General features: G+C 36.3%; 1 protein-coding gene across 4 annotated transcripts in view; it reads left to right on the top strand.

The window, feature by feature from the left end:
• Positions 1-20,096, top strand: part of LOC129237045 (armadillo segment polarity protein) — a 49,963-nt gene extending 29,867 nt beyond the window's left edge. The window contains exons 3-7 of one of the 4 annotated variants that reach the window (XM_054871432.1): positions 2,827-4,466; positions 4,536-4,736; positions 4,804-5,076; positions 8,569-8,662; positions 18,796-20,096. In XM_054871432.1, coding sequence (XP_054727407.1) covers positions 2,827-4,466; positions 4,536-4,736; positions 4,804-5,076; positions 8,569-8,662; positions 18,796-19,031 — 2,444 coding nt within the window. In that variant the 3' untranslated portion in view covers positions 19,032-20,096. Of the gene's footprint in view, positions 1-2,826; positions 4,467-4,535; positions 4,737-4,803; positions 5,077-8,568; positions 8,663-15,551; positions 15,718-18,795 lie in introns of those variants that run through there. The other 3 variants (XM_054871433.1, XM_054871435.1, XM_054871434.1) reach the window with 3 other exon arrangements.
• The last annotated feature ends 4,046 nt before the right edge of the window (positions 20,097-24,142 follow it).

Raw genomic sequence — 24,142 nt, forward strand, 5'->3', positions numbered from 1 at the left:
AATGTCTGGCTTTGCATTTCCGTCCCTTCAAGTGTCTGGAACAGCAGACCAATATGTCTGACAGCATCAATATCATCAAACACTTCATGCACACAAATGGGTTTGCATCAGCAAAATTGTTCTTTTGATGGAAATCAAACGTGATTATGTGAATAATATTTATGAACAAGTGTTTGAACACCACTAGGCCTTGGATATTAAAACATCATCATCTCCCTCATCATTGTTATGGGCTGTTCATTTTTAACCGATATACATTAAATATTGCGCAGCGCATTGCCAAATGTTTTACTTCAATAAATATTTTTTTTTTGTTTAATTTTTTTTCTTGTTGCAACCCTCTGATTTTACATACAGCCTTCTACTTTTGCACTCACTTTCCGCTTGCAAGCAGGGAGTGCGGTTGCCAGACCTTTTGTCAACGTAATGCAACTGTTGTCATTCTAACAAAGTGTGACGGCTTGACTGTCACAACACTTACACAAACCTGACCAATCTACTAACAAGTACGCCGTTTTCTTATTTTTCTTGCCGTATTTTTTATTTACAAAAATAATTTCCTGCCAACATATCGGTTACCGTTGCTGCCATTGGTTGTTTTTGTTGTTTTTTTTCTTTTTTCTTTGTAATCTGAGTTCTTACCACTGCTTTGTAATGTTTTGATGTCAATGCTGGTTTTGTCCATTTCGTCGTTATTTTCTGACAACGCGTCGTAATATCCAGCCAGCAAGGCCTTCTGGCGATTTGTATGTGACTTTAAAATAATGTTCTCATTTACACTACATGAGAACTACAGGCTTGGCTTAAAAAGTGTCAGTGACTTCGTATTTCCCCATATGTTTATATTTTGCTTCTTAGAAAATTCAGTGAGCAGACTAAAGATGGGCACAGGACACCAGAGTCTCGGGGATAAAGAGTGACAAATTAAAATATCAGCATTTTTCCGTGTCGCATAAGCAGAGTTAGAAAGTGCATGTGTCTGTGCAAGTGTATACACCTGTGCTCACAATAAAAGCAGCGCGACATATTGCAAAGTTCTGGCTTTTTATTTAATTTTTTATTTATTTATATAATTTTTATATTTAATTTATTTATACTTATATACAGTCCGGTTCACTTGATTAGAGGCAATAGTTTGTATGAAAAAAGGCTATTAAAGCAACCGTCTTTGATCTAGTAACACAAGGGTTTCTGATAATTCAAGGGAATACTGTACTTTGCTCGAAAACAAGCATTCACTGAACTAATCTCCCACCTAACGTTATATTGCAGCAATACAACTTCAGCAGTTGTACAGGGTCCGGCACTCGAAGTGTAACCAATTATGAGGGCCATAAATTTAGTTTGGAAAATTACTTTTATTCAATTCAAAGTAAAAAAATGTGTGAAAATAATACAAAATTAAGAATCAATTTTCTTTTTCTCGATATAACCACCTTTTCGCTTTGACTAAGGCTTTGAGACGGTCCAGAAACGACTCGCAAGCTGCCCGAATTTGAAACATTTTCTCGTCAGAAAACACAAAGTTCGGAGATTGACCGCTTTCGGCCAAGCGAAGCAACTCCTTCGCTCTCACAAGTCTGACTTGTTGCTGCTTTGGTGCGAGATCATGCCCCTGTTGGATCTTGTAAGGCTTGACTTTGCGGCGGTCAAATATTTTCAGTTCTTTCGCCATTAGTCGGGGATTGCGTTCAAGTCGCTTCTTCACTTTTTGGACCATTTCACGTGGCGTTGCAGTCTTTTGACCACCTCGAGGACGTTTCGCGATGCTACCAGTATCATTGTAATGAGTAATGTTCTCTAGAATAGAGGCACTCAGTTTGCCTACAATATTTGTGCATTAAAGCTGCAAAAAGGTATCGTTTTTTTAATGGGAAAGCAGAAAGTTTAACAGATCGCGAAAAAAGACAAATCGATATATTGACCTCAGAGGGATTGCCAAAAAGATTGCACGAAATCAAAACGTTGTAGATCTTTACGTGAAACAAGGTGTCTCCTATGGTAAAAACAGCAAAGATAGAACTGCGATGGCTTTGGTAGCGAAGAAAACCCGCAAAATCCTTAGGATTGTATCAAATTCCGCCCTTCCAACAAATTAAAAGAAATGGCAAAATGTCAGCACAAACACCTCAGCACAATTGGAACCAATCTTGTTGTTGTTGTAGTAGTAGCATAAACATTTTCCATACATGTACGGGGAATGTTGTTGGAATGACGGCCCTTGGCCGGATATAAATCCCGGACGTTTCGGTAATGTAGAACCGACGCCGTGGGATAGCCGACATTGTCATTCACTAAATTTAAGTTTTAAGAATAACAAAGGCAGGATTAGGTATAAGAGAAAGCAGTAACAAGAGTTGAGATCAAGCTCAGAATATGTCGGGATTGCTATTTAACTTAGGGAACGATGAGTGATGATTTATCAAATTTCCGAAAACAATGCCAATAAAAATGTCATTCGGAATAATAAAAACCATCAGTATAACAGTTTAAAGGCAGTGCAACCCTTTTACACCATCATAAATTTCTAGGGTTGCAGTGTGGAACATAGGGCCAACCCTATACCCTTTAAATTCTACTTGAAAGCGTGACACCTCAGAAAAATAAATTGTCAAAAATTCAACAGTATGCTGTTATACTAAAACTGCATACCTGACTGACTGCATTCTGATGTTAGAGTTGTTAGAGTAAAATCGGTTTATGAAAATAATTTGTATACTACAATAAAATCATAGAATTTTACGTTTAATATTTTAAGGCTAAGACGTGACAAACATGTTTTCAAGGTATATACTAAAATTTCCACTTTTGCTTGAATAATTTCAGTGTCGCATAACAACCAATATAATCCCCCTGACCTTCCGCCGATGGTCTCATCCAAGGAGCAGACGTTAATGTGGCAGCAGAATTCGTACCTCGGCGATTCTGGTATTCATTCCGGTGCAGTTACACAAGTGCCGTCATTGTCGGGCAAAGAGGATGAGGAAATGGAGGGCGATCCACTTATGTTCGATTTGGATACAGGATTTCCACAGAATTTTACACAGGATCAAGTGGATGATATGAATCAACAATTGAGCCAGACGCGTTCACAACGCGTACGTGCCGCAATGTTCCCTGAGACTTTGGAAGAGGGCATAGAAATACCTTCGACTCAGTTCGATCCACAACAACCAACTGCTGTGCAGCGTTTATCAGAACCATCACAAATGCTAAAACATGCCGTAGTAAATCTGATCAACTACCAAGATGATGCTGAGTTGGCCACACGTGCCATACCCGAATTGATAAAGTTGTTGAACGATGAAGATCAGGTGGTTGTTTCGCAGGCCGCCATGATGGTCCATCAACTGTCAAAGAAGGAGGCTTCTCGCCATGCAATAATGAACAGTCCCCAAATGGTGGCTGCTCTTGTGCGCGCCATTTCCAATAGTAACGACTTGGAGAGCACTAAGGCTGCAGTAGGCACTCTACATAATTTGTCACATCATCGCCAGGGCCTGTTGGCAATTTTCAAAAGCGGTGGCATTCCAGCTTTGGTGAAGTTGCTCTCTTCACCCGTTGAAAGTGTGTTATTTTATGCCATAACCACATTGCATAATTTGCTGTTGCATCAAGATGGTTCGAAAATGGCTGTACGCCTGGCAGGTGGCCTCCAGAAAATGGTCACCTTGTTGCAACGCAATAATGTCAAATTTTTGGCCATCGTTACTGACTGCCTACAGATTTTGGCCTATGGAAATCAAGAGAGTAAATTGATAATACTGGCTTCGGGTGGTCCCAATGAATTGGTACGAATAATGCGCTCATATGACTATGAGAAGTTGCTTTGGACTACTTCGCGTGTGCTGAAGGTGCTCTCGGTATGCTCCAGCAATAAGCCAGCCATTGTTGATGCTGGCGGCATGCAAGCTTTGGCTATGCATTTGGCCAATCCCTCTCCACGTCTGGTGCAGAATTGTTTGTGGACATTACGCAATCTTTCGGACGCTGCTACCAAGGTTGATGGTCTCGAACCATTACTGCAATCCTTAGTCCAAGTATTAGCTTCAACAGACGTTAACGTCGTAACCTGTGCTGCTGGCATTCTCTCGAATTTAACTTGCAACAATCAACGCAACAAAGCCACTGTTTGCCAAGTTGGTGGCGTCGATGCACTTGTACGCACTATCATAAACGCCGGTGATCGCGAAGAGATTACCGAACCCGCAGTGTGCGCACTGCGCCACTTGACTTCACGTCACGTTGACTCGGAATCTGCACAAAATGCTGTGCGTCTCAACTATGGGTTGTCGGTGATTGTAAAGCTTTTACATCCTCCATCACGTTGGCCGCTAATCAAGGCCGTCATTGGTTTGATACGCAACTTGGCCTTGTGTTCGGCCAATCATGCACCACTGCGTGAACATGGTGCCATACATAATTTGGTGCGTCTGCTGATGCGTGCATTCCAGGACACCGAACGTGTAAGTGTTGATGCACATTAAGTAAAATTTACTTGTTTAATAACACTTTTCCATATTTTATGACAACAGCAACGTTCTTCTGTTGCCACAACCGGATCTCAACAGCCATCTGCTTACGCCGACGGCGTACGTATGGAAGAGATTGTCGAAGGCACTGTTGGTGCTCTACATATATTAGCACGTGAATCACACAATCGCGCTTTGATTCGCCAACAATCAGTTATACCAATATTTGTACGCCTACTTTTCAACGAAATCGAAAATATACAGGTTGGTGCCTGCTTAACTTAACCAAAAACTTTGTAGGAATTTATATCAAATACTATTTGTTTTGCAGCGCGTTGCCGCTGGAGTACTTTGTGAGTTGGCCGCCGATAAAGAGGGCGCCGAAATGATCGAGCAAGAGGGTGCCACTGGTCCGCTGACCGATCTATTGCACTCGCGCAACGAAGGTGTTGCAACGTATGCAGCAGCTGTACTCTTTCGTATGAGTGAAGACAAGCCGCAAGATTATAAGAAACGTCTTTCTATTGAATTAACTAATTCATTGTTGCGAGAAGACAACAACATGTGGGGCAATGCCGATCTAGGCATGGGTCCGGATTTACAGGTGAGTTTTCAATGTACACACAATGCTGCATTGCATATTGTGAGTTAAACGTGTAAATATGCTAGAAACAAACCCTGAGTTACTATAGCGTAAACTAGACGCTTATCTCTCTGTAAACTTATCGAGTAAACAAACAACGAATTGGGTTGCTCAAAACTTGCTGTATGCCTATTTATAAGATTGGGTATATTTATTTATTTATGTACATACATAATAATACCTAAACCTACAAATTTAATTTTATTTCAACAAATATTAGTATTGTTTCTTATTAGTTAGAAAATCAAAAATTGTAGTTGTAAATACATATAAAAGAATAGGCGCTAGTGCTTGAAAACTATATAATTTAATTACAATACTTTAAATTTTTATTTGGGATTTTAAATCCTGCGTTTCGTTAAAGAGTAGAGCAAAATAATGTGCAGCTTTCTAAACAGGCTCACCGGCTCAGGCTTCGGAGTGAAATCACTCACACATACATATAAGACACCCACATATGCGGCATAGGCAGGCAATACTAATACTTTGAACCAAAATGTAGCTGTTTATCAACGAAACTGCACTTAGAAATTTGTTTGCTATGAACAAAAGAAATAAAATAATTAATTTTCTATCGCTTGTAACTACTTCCAAAACAACTATTTCGTAAATAAACAAAAAATTAATAATTGGCGCTTACACCCTTTTTGGCTGTTTGGCTGAGCTCCTATTCCTGTTGATGTCTTGATGTTGTTCCACAAATGGAGGAACCTACAGTTTTATGCCGCCGCCGAACGGCAGATGGGTTTTTATGAGGAGCTTTTTCATGGCAGAAATACACTCGGAGGCTTGCCATTGGGGCGACCGCTTTTCGAAAGAAAAAAAATGTTTCTATCATTTTGCTGTTTCGTGCAGGGAGATTCGAGTCTACACACTTCTGGGCGGTAGTCACGCAGCAGCCCACTCGGCTACGGCTATTCCCAAACAATACTTAATATTTAGTAGCATATACAAGGTGGCGCAAAATTAATCAGCCTAACAGAAGATTTATAATTTTTGCAAAAGTAGAGTGAAGTAGACAGCTGCACAGTATGCAGTATGTCCCTTCCACGACAGTCGGTTCTACGTTACCGAAACGACCCGGATTTATATCCGGCCAAGGACTGTCACTCCAGCAGCATTCCCCGTATGTAAGTATGGGGAATGTTCATGCTGCTACAACAACAATACCAGTATGCAATTAGATGAGCAGTGGCGCGCGTAAAGTTCAAAATAAAGATTTCCATCACTCAAAATCATTGTTTTTCCATTTAAAAAATAAGGTTATTCAAAAACACAATTGGATGATTAATTTTGCGCCAGTTTGTATAGCTGTGGAAGTGTATTTCTAAATATAAAATGTATCAAATGTAAACAAAGAAGTAGAATTTCAAGCAATCATCTGAAATCGCTTCTAGTATTATCAACAACAAAGGTTAACCCTTAACGGCCGAAAGGTCCCTCTACGGGGACATAGCGATAGAAAGACCCCAATGCGGAGACATGAAAAGAATTCAGTTTTCATTTCATTTTTCATCGCTGTAGTTTTCTTTAACAAATATTGCAACTTTGTATATCCCTGGTTTATTGATCATATAAAACTAGAAATCAAGTAAATATCGTATATTGAATTCATATCTAAATAAATCAGTTTAAATGTTACTTTAAGTTTTCATCCTTATAAACGTTTCCTTATTAATTTTCCGTCGTCTTATTACAAAAAAAGCTCTCGGCCGTTAAAGGTTAAAATAAACATTGGTGAAATTATTCGAAATTTAAAAATAAAATGTCGACGTTTATTTATGTTTGTTGGGTGATAAGTGCTCAAAACTTCAATAAAAAAATTGTTAGTATAAAGTAGCTAGTAGCAATTTTGCAATTTCCTAAGTAAACGTCAAAATTATATAAACAGTTACTCTGCTAGTGATGGCAATCCTGCCATGAAAATATTAGTTTGGGAAAAAAGAAATCCATTATTTTTGCTTAACATTTTTGTGCCAATGGTTTGTTATAGCAATTAACTGGTTTAAAATTGTTCGATGGCCGATCTTTAGCTCCTGGGCGTCGCTACGACTATTACCATGCCGATCAACTTCGATTACTTCTGTGTTTTTTTCGATATTATCGACATTTTCTTTAACATCAAAAACGCGTGATTGGAATCGACGAAACCAAAATTGCACGCAATTATTTGTTCAAGTATCGACATCACACACAATTTCAGCGGCCTGGCTTACATTTTCGCCTTTTCCAAAGAAGAACTGTAAAATGTAGCGGATTTTCACTTTGTTGGCTTCCATTGTGAATACCCTGTAACGCGCAACTGATTGGAACAAACAAAAAATAGCAACGAATTTTTTTAATGTGAAATGTCAACTTGAAAACGAAGATAAATTTTAAATTGTTTGATCGATACTTTACGAGCCATCGATCACTACAACCATCTACCGAGAAAATAATGCATTTCTCTTTCCCCAAACTAGTACTGGCCGCCGTAGCCGAATGGATTGGTGCGTGACTACCATTCGGAAGTGCTTAGGTTCGAATCTCCGTGCATAAAACACCAAATAATACAAGAAGTTTTTTCCAATAGCGGTCGTCCCTCGCAAGTAATGCCAAACCTACGGGTGTATTTCTGCCATGAAAAAGCTCCACATAAAAAAACCATTTGCCGTTCGGAGTCGCCTTAAAACTGTAGGTACCTCCATTTGTGGGACAACAACATAGGAGGAGGAGCTCGCCCAAAACCCAAAAAGGTTGTATCGGCTCATAAAAACCATCTGCCTCTCATGTGTGGCAAAAAATCTTTTGTTGGACCACGTCAAGTCCCACTGTACAAATGGTAGTTGAGAATCGGACTACGAATAGGTCCAAATATGTGTGCGCCATACAATTATTGGTGGAAAAACACGAACTTATTTGAAATTAGTGCTGTTTCCTGAGGTCTGACAGTGAGCCTGTTAAAAAAAAAAGAACTAAATTAAAAATATAGTTTTCCCAGTCGCAAACAAATTATCTTAGCGTAGAGTAGTTTGTTGGCTTTACAATTATTATTTACTTATATTTTTGTCTACATGTTTTGTTTTAACATTTTTTTAAATTAAATTAATTTATATATTTTGTTTTTGTTCTGTTCTTTTTTTGCATTTATGTACTTCGTTTGTAACACAATCACAAAAACAACCGTTCACTTTACTCTATCACAACACCGTTGAATTTATAAATTGACCAAACACCGAAATTTGTGCTAAACGTTGAACATTGCATTATCATCACGAAATCACAACGACTATTGCTACAAATCCACAATGATATCACAATAAAAAAAAACCAAAAAAAAAACAAACGTTCCTATACCACAAAATATAACCAATGAAACCTTGCCCACATTGCCCTAACCACTCGTCCAATTGCACTTCCTTGGAAATCATTTGTATCCTAACAACTTTCTGCAATTTTCGCAATGTTACACAGGATATGCTTGGACCCGAACAAGCATATGAGGGTTTATATGGGCAAGGCCCGCCGAGTGTACACAGCTCACATGGAGGTCGAGCATTCCAACAAGGTATGTATGATGAGTTTCCAGTCCCTTGCGTCTGTGTTAAGATTACAAACTGAAACATTTTATGTTCCAATGCGGTTTTCATAAATATGCGAAATCGTCACGATAGCATGAGGCGTTCATTCGTGAAACTAAAAAGCAGAATGCATAAACAAAAAGCCAAATTTTGCAAAATTCCGAAACGGCGTAATTGAACATCACCACACTTAGAGAGTTGCAATTAAAAATGTTAAACATTTCAAATGTTTTTATATTTTTGCCATTCATAATTAATTACCCACTACCGCCAGTTAAAAAAAAAAATATTAAATCCCCGTTGGTTATCCCCGGTTTTTTTAAATGTTATATAATAATATGAAATAACAATTTACATATGTATTTGCTTAAAGCATTTTTTTATTATACATACTTAAAATTAAAAAAAAAGTTGTTTATTCACCATCAGTACCTCTACGGGCAAAGCACAATAACATACAAGTATTGCACAACAGAAACAAACCTCAATATGCAGCATTGAATAACACCAATAATCCATTTAGTTCCTCTACAAAAGTGAAGTGAAATATTTCAGCTTCAAAACGATTTTGATTTTTGTTAAATTTGAAGTCTTGCATTTGGGTTTGACGACTTGGTGACGCAGACGTTTTAAAACGACGCAATATATAATAATTTGTCGTTAAGTGTATATTTGTTGTTGTTATGAACTATTATAATATTTTAAAAATGAATACATTTTACGAGCTCATAGTCAATCGATTTCTTCTTGAAAATTTAAAAGACAACTTTAGTCGGGTGGTAGAAGTTATAACTGAACGGATGGCACTGGCACATTGCACTCTGTGCAATGCAGTGGCTTAGCTAGCAGAAGACTGATTTATAGAAAGAAGTCTGAACAGTGATTTAGTCGGAAATAGAAGTTATAACTTTTAATACTTTGACTATTATTGCTTTAACAATTTTCAGTAAAAAAAAAAAAAATTAATTAGACTTGAGCTCGTGGAAATATTGAAATGAGAGGAACCTACATAGTATACAGGGTGCATATGGTATTTTAGAAAAATTTTCGAGTAAAATTATTAGTTTTTATTTTTAACAAAATTTAATGAAAACAGTCGCGAAGCAGCAGTCGGGTGTTGCGGCGCGCGTTTTCCCGGTGTTTTGAAGATTCATAAATAAGAGTGAGCTGCCGTAATAACGGACGGACAAGTTCGCTTCGATATTAAACTAAAATAAAAATAAAGTAGAATATCCTGGCAATTTGTGGATTTTTAACCTCCATTCAAATAATAATAAAAATATATATATACAATTGGCGCGTACACCCTTTCTGGGTATTTGGCCGAGCTCCTTCTATTTCCATTCAAATAATATTGTAGCATAACAAAAAAAAAAATTTATAAAACTTCACGAGTTTTTTACACAACATTAACTTATTATATATCTATAAAATCATTCAATAAAATTTCCATTAGCCGCAATCTCCTTCTCGATCCGAATCCGGAAACGACAAACGATTGCTTGCCCACATCAAATGCTCTTTATTCATATTGACCACAGCGGTATTAAGTGCAGTCTTCAGAGAGGAAATGATGGCATGAGGATGCTTATTGGCTTCACGCTCAACTACGCTCCATACGTAGTAATTCAGGCGATGAGGTGTAGGGAGTTGGGCGGCCATAAGTTTGGAGTTATATGGTCTTGGAAATTTTCAGGCACCCAATCTCGTGTAGCCAGCGCTTTGTGTGAACGAGCAAGACATCTTGCTAAAAGATGTATGGACTGTCACCGCGTACTCTATCAATCCAATCTTTCACTATTGCCTCGATATATACAGCAAAATTCACACGCAATCTTTGAGTAAAGAAATGTGGTGCGGCATGACCTGCTCCCTTTTTTGCTCACAACACCTAAAATCATGACAGTCCCTGCAAATTTCGGAACCTCTGTAGGACTGAAGCATAGCCATCTGTCATTTCTGCAAGAACAAAAAACCGTCTTGGTCAAGATTTCCTTTTTGATCGGATAACTCGCTTTTTGCCTGTTTGCTCCGCCATAAACTGTCTTCTGCTCATAACGTGGGATTTATAGTGGAGATCTTCATGGAAAACTCGAGGGATAAGATCTTCAAAAACATGAAGCTGGCTCGCAAGGGCCCTCATTGATTTTGAAGAGTCCTTGTCAATGATCGCTTGCACTTGTTGCATAAATTTTGCAGATCGGGCGGGGCAGAATGTTCCTTGTGTTTTTTGAGTTTTGTATGTATAGCGACGATAACTGCATGTCTCCATGTCTTATTTGAAAAATGTAAAAAAAATGAAAAATAATGGTTTCGAGAAGTTATAGCCACATACATGTATGTCCTCTAATGCCGTATGCTCCCTGTATATAAGATTAAACAAACAATAATAACAACACAACTAATAAAAAAAAGCAACGACAAAGGATAAGAATGCGCTAATTACGAAAGAGGAAGAGTTGTAGAATATTAGAGCAGCTGCCCTAAACGTTACAATTTTTTACATTGTAATGAAGTTTTTGGTCCCAAGTTGTTCTATAGAGTTTTCCAAAAAGAGGTGTTATTTTGGTATTCAAAGAAAAATGCTATTTTTTAATATACCATAAATGATCGGATGTTTATTTCATTATAAAGAGGAAGGTATGCCGTTTTTAGTGGAAAATAACATCAGGCAAATGACCACTACGACCAGGCTTACCGGACAATATCGAATTGCAAAATGGCTGCCCTTTGCCCTCGGTAGCCTCACGATTTCCATCTTTGAGGTCTTGAATCGACCCTGGGCTGTTGGCGTAGAACTTCTCTTTCACGTGGCCCCAAAGCGAAAAGTCACAAGGTGCTAAATCACAAGATCTCGGTGGCCAATTGTGGTCACCTCTTCGAGAGATAACATGGTCCGGAAACTTTTCCCGTAAAACATCAATGGTTTCGTTGGTTGTGTGGCACGTAGCGCCGTCTTGTTGAAAATAAACGTTGTCCAGATCAATGCCATCCAAATCCGGCCACAAAATCGTTAATCATCTCTCGATAGCGGAATCCATTCACCAGTAACACCTGTTATTGGAAAACTCTTTATATAATTTGAAAAAAAAAAACACGTATTAAACCTAATATTGCTTACCCGTGTGGTTCATATTACCCCTTACTATTAAAAATCTGAAGATTATTCAGTTTTCGAGTCAGTGGAGGGTTAAAATGTTCCACAAAAATATTTACCACAAAATTTCAGTAGGCGTCTTCTCAGCAGCCGAAAGCAGTGTACAATAACACAGTCCTGCGAGGGTGAGTTTCTAGAATGGCTGTACTTGTTTCTTGTAGTTTTTTATGCGCTGAAAACGAATCTGCTCCATCACGTCAGGATTTTTGGTAAATGAAGCCTAAAAGGTCAAAAAATGGCCATTTTAGCCATTTTTGATAATTTTTTTTGGGATAGAAAATTTTTTTTTTCAATTTTCGACGAAAAGGTTGCATAGTACAACTCTTTAGCTTTAAAACCCATTTTTTTAAATTATTGTACGATTTTTAAAAAAAAAGTTATGACATTTTGAAATTAACAGTTTCAGTTACGTATACGTTGGGTATAACGTCTATTGGCGTAACTGAAACTGTTAATTTCAAAATGTCATAACTTTTTTTTTAAAAATCGTACAATAATTAAAAAAAATGGGTTTTAAAGCTAAATAGTTGTACTATGGGACCTTTTCGTCGAAAATTGAAAAAAAAAATTTTCTATCCCAAAAAAATTATCAAAAATAACTAAAATGGCCATTTTTTGACCTTTTAGGCTTCATTTACCAAAAATCCTGACGTGATGGAGCATTTTGAAGGTCAGATTCGTTTTCAGCGCATAAAAAACTACAAGATACAAGTACAGCCATTCTAGAAACTGAAAAAAGTTAAATTTCGCAGGCCTGTGTAATGGACTAAAATACACACAAAACGGCAGCTGATCCAATATTATACAGCTCTTCCTCTTTCATAATTGTTATACCGCATTTCAAAACGTGGCCAGTCCCATTTTAAAAATTATATAACCTGTTAACATATCGATGGCCCTGAGCTGCTTTTACAGTGCTGGATCAAATATGAATAAGAGTCACCTCGGTAACATAGGAGGTGTGACAATTTCTCGGAATTTATCAATAGAGCAAAAGTCAATGAAGTTACGCGCAATATTTTATTATCGATCTTTACCATAGTCTAAGTCTTCGACTCTATACAACGAGTCCAACGTTGCTCCCACCATTAGAAATACCCTCCTTGGGGGAATAAGAAAAATGTTTTTTTTTTTAACAAAAACTATCAAGTTACTAATAATCAAGAGTTAATAATAATCAAATCAAAAATTATAAGTGAATTCTTTTATTTTACATCAATAAAAAATTAAAAGCAAGTGATTTCATTATTTTAACTTTCAAAACAAAAATAATTGAAAATTCCGATTAATCGCTAAATTTAATATATAGTAATTAAATTTCTGGCCTTGCAATTATCGACTAATTCCCTTTTTGCCATCTCTAATTGAAGGTGCCACCACAACGCATTATAAAATAAAGCAGCTAAGGGTCACCGATATACACAATATATAATATGTAGATATAAAGTCGACCACGATTATCCGTGAAGTAAGTTTAGGTGAAGTAAAAAGTTCTGAATATTTTGTGTTAAACGCCTTTAGTGATCCATATCTCACGTTGTTTACATTGTAAAATGTACCGAATTGCCTCTTTGTTGACTTCCATTATTGACACCCCGTAACTTACAGCCGAATGGAACAAACAAAAAACAGCAAAATAAATTTTTTAGCGTAAAATGTCGCCTTCACAACGAGCATTCACTTTAAATTGACATTTATAGAGAAAATAAACGATTTCCTTCCCAAACTAATATAAACAAATAAAAAAGAAAATTTCAAAAACTCTTCAGCATCGCTACGACGAAGGCGAGAAGTTGGAGTAGGCGGTCAAAAAATTTGTGCTTTTTACGGACCCAATACAACGCCCAATGGAAAATTAAAACGGCGATTAAACGATTATGTTCGTGGAAATTGTTGATAAAATCATGGAGATCGTCGAGTTCAATAGACATGCGGACACTTATTCCACTGCCCAAAAATAAAAATTCTATATAAGCCCATCAGAAAGGTCAAAGAATTTGACTGACAGCAAAATATGTAATATAGTTTATGTGTATTTGAGTCGAAGACGTCACGTACGTGCCGTACGCCATGTCGGAATGCACAAAAACTGGAAGCTTTCTTATATTGCCGTACCGCAAGTGCGGCGAAAATGAAGAACAATTTTGTATCGCGAACATTTTTATAGATGGGGTTTTTCATTATATCAAATTAAATGCAGAAAAGAAAATTGATTTTTAAATGGATTGAGTCAATTCAAATGAACCCTTTTATTTTCGATAAAAGCTTGAAGGAGTAGAGAAAAGGCTAGGCTTGATCAAGTTGTCCTAAAAAATGCATGTACGTCCAGATCTCGATGTTATGGTCGCCGTCTATGAGTACCATAAATTCCATTAAGGGGTTATGTGTAGTAAGAGTTTCATAATTTTTTCGGGCATTTGACTACCCCTAACCCCTTAAAAACTTAAAAACCTCTTTCGCTTCAGTAAGCATTAATTTCACAACCAACAAAAACCTGTTTATACACAACGAAATATAATGTTTACTTTCACGACAAGAACATCTGTTTTTTTTTTTGTATATGCGACAATACTTTCATTTTGGCACACGTTTTACGCGTCACGTCAGTCAAATGCGTTGCCGGAGCGGACGCAGCGGATCAATTGTGATAGCCTATTAGTCCGATAACTCTTTGGAACCATTTGCTATAATTATGTTATGTTTCATTGTCGAAATAAAGCAAAAAAACGTTGAGAACTTTTTACTTCATCTAATATACACGGTGGCGCAAAATTAGTCACTCTCTTGGTAGATTTGTAAAATTTGCAAATGGCGTCGTACGTCAATCATATTTGACATTTGTGAACTAGACAGCTGCAGTGTTTGCATACAGACAAGCAATGGAGCGCGTAAATGTCAAAATAAATAATTCCATCTCTCATAAACATTTTTTATTTATGCAAAAACAAAATTAGATTATTAATTTTGTGCCACCTCGTACAACTGTTGAAAATATATCCAAATGCTTTAATTAATTATTTAATATGCATTATTAATTTTTTTTGTTAAGTATCTGAAAAAATTGAACGAATATTTCACTTCAATTTGCTAAATGAAACCAATAAATTGTCTAATTATATTTTTTAAGTTATAAAAACAAAATTACAAGCTTGTTGCCACCCACTCATGCAACCTTAACCAAGCCCACAGCAAGTTGTAGCATAGAATACCCCTGCAAAACCCACGCATACCAGAGTAACGCCGCGAGTTAAACACTCCAAATGTATGGCGTTACTCTTGTTATTTGTTTAGTTATTTACCACGATTTTTGAGTTTGTTACAATACAAATATGTATCTTAAGCAATTAGTGCATTTCATAAATTAGTAGGGCTTGACAAGTTGTAACACCTATTTGCCATTTGCTCATGCCAAGCTTTACCATGCCATGTACGTTACGTAGAAGTCGTTCACAAAGCTAGTGTAACCAACATCCATCCATTCACCAAAACTCACTCATCCAAAAGCAAAGTGTACCAATCGATAAATTATTTGTAGTCGTACAAAATGTGATATTAATATTGTAACGATGAATTAACAAAACGTTCTCTCTTTCTTTCTCTCTCTCTCTCTCTCTTCTCACCTCACTGTTTTTCATCTGCTCGCTCGCTTGCTCGGTAAATTTTTTTTTTGTGTTTCGAAAAATGTAAAATAACATACGAAAAAATATGTGTCGCAACAGTTAAGCCAGCCTAACATATATCATCACTAAAAATTAATACAATTTCAGAACGATAAGTTTGACGATTGAAAAAGAACAAACAAAAAATGAATTTGAAAACGAAAAAACGGAAAAATTTTGGTTAAAGTTTCGAATAAAATAGAAGGCTAAGCAAAAATACACATTACTCGTACCATGTAAACATTATTCAAAGTAATCGTAGACGTTTTAGGCAGTAAGATTTACAAGTTTTGCATTGCGAGCAAGCATACGTACTAAAAAAAAAAAAGAAAAACGAAAAAAAAAAACAATAAAAAGTCAATACTAAGTCAACCGTAGCGTTCCCGTTGTAAGCTAACATTACTCCTTCAAATCAGACTTAACCAAAATCACCAGCCAGTCAATCAGCCAGCTTAGGAATGACATGACACCCGCTTTGCGCGTACAAGCAATGAAAATTTATTCTTCATGGGTGACTAAAAACAAATTGTTGTGAATTTTTAACAGTAAATTACGAGATCTTACTTTAACTTTTGTTTTATAATTTGTAAATTGCCTAGATCTTAGATATGTAATTTAAATTAGTGCATAGAGTTCGGCAGTAGATTGATTTCAGAACTGTTTTTTTTATTGTTTTTTTTGTAATTTTCATTTCAGATTTCAAAACATTTAATAAAGTTTTATTTCGCCTTAAGTGTTTTCCACATTATTATTACTAAGTAGTTTTGATTTCAGTTCTGCACATTTTATTATTACATTCTTCAGATAAAGATTTCGTACGTATCTCCTTAATGCTGAAAATGTAGAAATTTGTGCTTTGATGTATTGCATGCCTGGTCTTGCTGCACATTTTCGTTTGATTAATTGCGAAATATTTTTGTTTTCTGGTAATGAGTATACGCAAAAAGTTGCTTAATACATTCTTAACCTTCCGTTGGACACCTTTTTTAAAACCTTCGGTTGGTCACCCGGGTCTGGCCTTTTTTCGTGGTGTTCGAGAATCCTTTTTAAAAGGTTATATCTATAAATCGATAGCAAATTAAATTTTAGTAAGTTACCTGGGAGCTTTTGAACTAGAAGAGAGGCAGAAACTCTTGAACACCTTCTATGTTCTTGCCTTGCATTAGCTAGAACCCGAATGAAATGTTTAGGAGCTCTACAATATGAGAGGTTGGAATGTCTCTCGGGGTTAGGGCTTCAGAGCTTACTTAGATTCGCAAAAGACGCAGGCTTATTACAAGAAGCTTACTACAATGAAACGTAAGGAATATGATGAATGATAGTTATAGGGAGGCGAAGTAATGCCGATCTTAGATTACGGCGGAAAGCTTTAAGCCTTCAATTCGTTTGATGATCATTTATAGAATATTTTATTTTCACAGATGGTTTTCTGCTATGAAGATGACAAGATTTAGAAGGGTCAAATCGTCGAACACCATCTCTCTGTCACTCTGCCCCGCTTTGACGATAGCGTGCATTTGCGTACTACCTCACCCTTGCCTGGATTGCTGGGCATAATTGCACTGAGGGGATTCTCTCTGAACGAAATCTTCGCATACTTTAATATAACCTTAGCCAATTTAGATGTGGATACAGACACAAAATACAAATACAACAAATACCTCTTCAAATCTCACCAAGCGGAGATAGCAATCTAACCTCAAAAGAAGTTATGAAATATGCGAAATTGAAAATTTGAAGTTTTTGATCAGGTTCGCAATGTCTTACGTACTATAAAAATGTTTCATTAATACTTTGAGCCCCTGGGGACCGGCGCTGATCTTTCCCCGTAGCCGGCTCCTGTTCCTGGGACTGTCGTTACACTTTTTATGGGTCCAAACATAAATGTAACCTGAATGCATGTAGTTAAATATACTTTTAATGAGCTTTATTGAATCATTCTAAGCAAAAGTGTGGCTCGGATTTACACATGTAACAAAATGTAACAACTTTTTTTGTTAAATTTTTGGCTTTCTTAGACCCAAATAATCTTTAATTTTCATCATAAGAACCAGAGAAGTATTTTCGAACTTTATGACCGTCTGCTTCCTTTTTCTGTAATTTATGAACAATTTTTCCTTCCCGATGTGGAACTTGTTCATCTACTCGCTGTGTCAGTCCATTTACCAATTGTCTCCGAAATTACGTGACTGATATTTTCTGTCCGGTTACTTTTTGAAAGAGGAACAGGGAATTTATCGCTGATAATATTACATTATCGCATACTTAGAGAGCGATCGCTTTCTGCCGGCCGAGGATAAAGGTCAGAAATATGAGCGTCGCACTCAACGTGTTAAAGAGTGTTGATGAGTGCACAAAATCGAGATAAAGCTAAGCATATACTTAGTTCTACTATTTGCCAATTTTCCAATGTGACAGTAGACAAGCAAACTTTAAATAAAGCGTACGAGGGTTGCTATTTATACTTCTAGATTAACAATGGAAAAATGAACATTGATTGGTGGTTCTTTTAAATATTCTCGACGTTGATCAATGCGTTTTATATTCGTTTGAATTAATTCCCGAAGCAGTTTGTCCAGTCGTGTTTTGAAAGCTGTGTGTGTGGACATGCAGAATTTGATTGCTGCTCAATCATTAAGGGCACAACATCGATATTTTCTGATTTTGAACGACCTTGCCGGAACTCGTCGGAAATTCACTGTAACAGTTTTTTACGGCGCTAAAGGATGGTGCCGCATAATGATTTTAGTTCATCAAATATTTATCCAAACTTGTGCTAGAATTGAAGCCACGATTTTGCCATCATTTGTGTCACATTTTTTGCTGATTGAGGTTTTTTAGATTTAATTACTTAGATTTAGTGGAAAAAGTAGTCAAAAATTGGACTGATCGAATGGACCATGGAACTCGTAGCCGCGGCGTACATATGCCGGATATCGTAGTAAAAAAAAAATGCCATGAAATTATCTACCAGATTATAATAAAAAAAAATTCATTCCAAAAATATTTCTGTTTTGTATTATCATTTTAAATTCTCAAGGTCTTAAAAAAGCACCCGATAAATTATAAAAGTGTTATATTTTTGCATGTTTTTTTTCTTGTTTTCTTAAAGAAGGAAAAAAAATTTCTTGGTTTTTAGTTTTTTTTTTGCTGAAGGCAAATTACATTTTTCGCAAATGAACCTTGATTTTTGCATGCATTCGTCACTTAATCAAAATTTGTCCGCATTCGTATAGAAGTGAAACTCTAAATTGCGCATTTATTTGAAATTTCGATACTCATGGCCAAACATCTCTTTTCACAGGATATGATACTTTACCAATAGATTCGATGCAAGGCTTGGAGATTAGCAGCCCAGTTGGAGGCGGTGGCGGCGGTGGCAACAGTGTACCACCAAGTGGCGCACCAACGTCGCCATATTCAATGGATATGGATGTAGGTGAGATCGACGCTGGGGCCTTGAACTTTGACTTGGATGCAATGCCGACACCACCAAATGACAACAACAACTTGGCCGCTTGGTATGACACTGACTGTTAGACTGAGTAGGTGGTGAAAGGAAATACTTACAAAAAACAAAAACAAAAAAACACAACAACAAAAAAAAATCATTCATTATCAACAACAACACATGTATGAGAACATTTATTTATGTAAGATATGCTACATATACAACAACAATTTGTGGCATAAGCAATTGTGCCGGATTATCAAATATATCTACATATATTAATAATTCGTGTCTAACTGTGTCAAAAGTAAACAAAAACAAAAAAAAAGCAATTATACAAAACTTGTTACGAATTAAAAATAAATCTTAAGAGAGAGCTTGGCGTTCGATTAGCGTAGGCGGCCGCAAAATGATAAGAAACAAAATATCAAACAAAAAATATTTTTAAAAACAAAATTCTTTAACACAGCGCATTTTTAGCAACAACAAAAAAATCAAATATTTTGTGTTCTCGTTCGATCATGAGTTTTATCCTTTATTTACGATAGTATTAAGTTTTTTCCTTTTACATATTTACCTATTTACATTTTATAAATTTAACTTTTTATTAAATCACACATTTCTCCGCATAGAAAAGAGCCTGCCTGCATTTCTTATTTTTACGTAAACTAAATATGGTGATTTTGAACAGGGTAAACTTCATTTTTATGATAGATCGGTAAGATTTAAAATTGAAAAATATACGAAAAATTACGAAAAATACAAATATTAAAAGAACTCATTCACAAGTCCTGCAAAAAATGCAGTAAGACAATTACAAAAGAGCATCCAAACTTAAGTCTAAAATTTAAAGTACTATACAAAAACAAAAAGTCAAATCAAGGCACACAAATTTGAAAAAAATAAACTACATATTCAAAAGTAAACACTATAAAGCTAAAGCTGGTTAAAAAGAAATCTATGCATTTCATCTCAGCCACAAACTGTGCGAAATAATGGCAAGCATACTTGTCATACAAATCATAAATCTGCGTATGGATGCCTTCATCATACGCGGTGTTTTTTCATGCAAACATACACATCATAATTAAGTAATAAGTGCAACATAATGCGCGATTTGAATAAAAATGTGAAAGCTTTCACATTTTATTGAATTGGTGCTCATATCTTTTTCTTACTAAAATGGGCCATGAAACACGTAAGTAGGAACTGATAACTGTGGAAAACGAAGGGGAATCTCACCACAGCAGCGATTCAGTGAGGCTCGATTCAAAATATCATTGCGGTACTTGAAAACGGGCATGTTAAACAATTCGATAATTAATTTTTACTAATTTTTTACGAAGAGCTTACTTATTTAATTGGCGGTAACAACCCGTTGCTAAGTTACGAACACTTGTATGGTGGCCATCTGCTCAAAAGACAAGTTACGCATTCAAGGTCAGCCTTATTTGAGTTCCGGGGCACAGAGATATTGAGGGAAAATTTAAAGCTGATGAGCTAGCTAGAAAAGTACTCAGTGATAAAAGTGCCATTGGAATACCACAAGTAAACTAATAATAAAAAACAACATTATCCAAGAGGCCAATAGGTCATGGAGAGATGACGATACATGTGTAACAGCTAAGCTACTATGGCCGTAAATAAGAAAAGGGCAAAGGAATTGCTTAGTCTCTCAAGAGATAATATCTCGAAGGTCGGGACGTGTTTAACCGGTCATTGGCTATTTGGCTGGCATTCTTCGAGACTAGGAGTTTTCTCCCATGAATATTGCAGAAGTTGCAGAGATGAGGAAGAGGAAGAATCAGTTGAACACTTCCTTTGCAATTGTCCAGCCCTAACTAAAATCAGAGCAGGTTGTCTAGGTAAATACTTTTTTAATTCTCTTACAGAGCTATCTGGCGTGGGGTTGGGATCAATTGTACGTTTCATAAGAGCCACAAAATGGTTCCACGAAGGAAGATAAATGAGGTTCCCGTGCAGCACAGTGGTATCACAACGGACCTGTAGGTCTAAGCGAGTTGGTCGTGCAGACCGACTACCACCATAACCCAACTTAACCTACGGCCTGCCGAATTCTGTTTCGCCAGGTATCTCTGTTTTCCGCACACCTTTTGCAGTTTCTACATGGTTTAGAGGTAGTCAGAATTTTCAAAAAAACTGAAATTTTTTTGCATTTTCTTATTAAGATATTGTGTGATAATTTAAAGTGAATCCGACAAATACTTCTCGAGTTATTCAACAATTAACAAACGGCGCTCAGGCGCTCCTCACTTAATTGTGGGCCCAATTCTCATCGGTATGCTGAAAAAAGGGGTGCGCACGTATGAAATTGATATTTTGGAAGCTGGTATGACGGCTGAAGAAGTATTATATGGCCCAGGAATAGATGACACCGTGTAAGTAATTAAATAATTCGTTAGCATAAATCTATATAAATCGATAGAAAAACTTTAAATGCGTTTTTCTCAAAACTATCTTTTTTGAACTGTAACTTAAAAACCGCTTAGTAGATTTCAATACAATTTATACTGATTTTGAAAAACATAAAAATCAGGCACGAATTTTTTCGAATGATTTGTTTTTTTTTTCTTTTCAAAAATTTCGATTTTTTTTTCAACAATTAACTGTCGTTTTTTTCTCGAAATTTTTTAAATATTTCCTGAGGTCACCATATTGTTAGTTTTGAAAAAAAAAATGCTTTGATCAGGTACGAGATTATCTTTTAATAAAATCAATTTCTCCAAGGACTTGTGATGATCACCGCAGGGACTTCTGGAGAAACGGGCTCCACACAAACAGTGATAACTTTTACAATTATTAATTTTTTTTTTTTGAAATTTTGCTAAAATCAAGTCGAAACATGATGCATTAATGCTAAGTTTTTATTTTTGTAAAATAAAGCAATTGACTAGCAAAAAAAAAAAAAAAGATTGAAAGCATACTATTTTCGGGCCTCTTAAGCCAAGAGAAGTCAGGTCACTTTTAATTTAGTCCTTCCACCAATTACCGTCTCAAACACCTTCCTCGCCGGAGCAGTTCCTTCCATATGGATGACATGACCTAGCCATCTTAGTCGCTGCAGGGTGACTCGTTTGACTAGGTATATATCTCGGTAAAGCTAGTGGTTCATTCGAATGCGGTAACCGTCATCTACTTGAGCAGGGCCAAAGATCTTGCGATGTAGTATCCTCTCGAAAACCTCAAGAGCGGTTGCATGTGATTGTTTGACTGTTCAGGCTTCAGCAGAGATGCATAGAGAAGCACCGGAATGATGAGCGTCTAATAGAGTGCTGCTTTCGTTCCTCGAAAGGAGGCTTTTTTTACTAAATTGCGCACTTAGCCCAAAGTAGCAACTGTTGGCAAGTGTTATCCTTCGCTTGACGAAGAGCATTTCTTAAGTATTCTTTGTTATTTATGGGATGTTTTCCAATTTTCCATTGAGGGCGAGTTTGAATGACCTGTGGGCGGTTAAACAGCAGTCACTTTCACACAACATGAGAATAAAATGGTTTTGATCAGAAGTCCTCAACAAAAATAGTGAATCGATTTCGCAACGCTAACGAGTTTTTACAAAAATAGCTTTACAAAAGTGTATCGTTTCGTTGCAAAGGAGAATTGACGAAACAAAATGTTGTTATCGTTAACCTAAAACGAAATAAATTAATTTAAATAAACATTTGCCCGTACAAAGGAATGGAAAGTAGAACAAACAATAATTCATATCATAATGTGTGAGAAATAAATATAAAAATAGTTAAGTTTTCAAAATAATCAGCCTATGAGATGAGTTTTTTTTTAATTCTTATAGTAGTTTTATCAACTCGTTATTATATTATAAAGGGTTTTTCAATTGGCGCGGGGCGATTTTGGCGCCCTGTGGCAGCCATTGTTTTTTTTTTTTTGGTGACATCTGTCAAACCTTTTGTTTATTATTCAGTTGTTTATGCCAAATTATAAAACTTTATTATCAAAATGAGTGTTCATTAACGCAAACGTTGCGCGCATTGCGCCCATTTTTCGGTAGACGTGGTGGCCCTTCCAATTTCTTATGGCCCATATTGAACTATATGTACCTAGACGACATGTGGTTCCAGCAGGACGGCGCTACGTGCCACACAGCAAACGCCATTTTATTCCATTTCAACATCTTCCCGCCCTTATTGAAAAGCCCTATATTTGATATAAGATATTTAATTATTCTTGACCAATAACAATATCGGAATATCATATTTTTAAATTACATACTTTGATTAGAAAATTCTTAATTTGATTCGCCCTGTGCAATTGCGCTACAGTCCGTAATGCAGTTTCCAATTTGGTTATAAAAAGAGCTGCCACTTGGTATTTATGGTTACTATAGATAGCCTGTTAAAGTTATTGTCCAATGTACACTTGTTTTATTGAGTTGAGTACTTTGGAAACTTCTATGGCCAAATGGTAGTTGTAGCATTGAAAGCTGTCAAAATAATAACGTGGTGCCAGATTCTCAGATACGAGATTACACAGATTGAGATGGTAAAATGCGTAAATATATAAATTATAAAAGACAATAGAGATAAACTAAGTGAGAGTAAATATTTGAGTGGGTCCCATTGGAGGAATGTGTTCGATATATGCATATGTACACAAATTCTCAAATCTGTTTTAATCTTTATTGAGTTTTAACCGTCATGAGTGCACAAAGTAGGCATGTGAAGGCACCCCGCACGACACTAACCACCTTTTCACATGCCTTTCAAAACCTACTTATCTAACCCCTCTTCCTCTGGACCCAACCTGTCGAAACAGCATGTTTCCTGGGCCTACCTTTAGATGAGCTAGACGAAGACGATCGGTGATATACCCTACACTGAAATGATCACTGTCGTTCTATCATAAAGCTTTTTAGAGCATGATAGTAAATACTGAAGTAAATTTCTTTAGTACCGAGGATGATGCACTTCGTCTTACATAGGATGTACATATGTAAATATATTAAAAAAATACCAAATTTGCCTATAAAACGGCTGTCAGTTGAAAATTAACCAAATAACAACAACAAAAATAAAATAAAACTACGCGAAATATAAAATAATTATGTATTTTAAATCTTGTAGGTATGTATATGCTATAAAGTTTTCGAAATTTCGGCCGAAAATACAAACGGCAACACTATACAACATAAGTGTTGCTACTTCAACACAAATGGCCCCACGGA

Source organism: Anastrepha obliqua, chromosome 2, assembly GCF_027943255.1.
Source record: "Anastrepha obliqua isolate idAnaObli1 chromosome 2, idAnaObli1_1.0, whole genome shotgun sequence".
NCBI lineage: Eukaryota > Metazoa > Arthropoda > Insecta > Diptera > Tephritidae > Anastrepha > Anastrepha obliqua.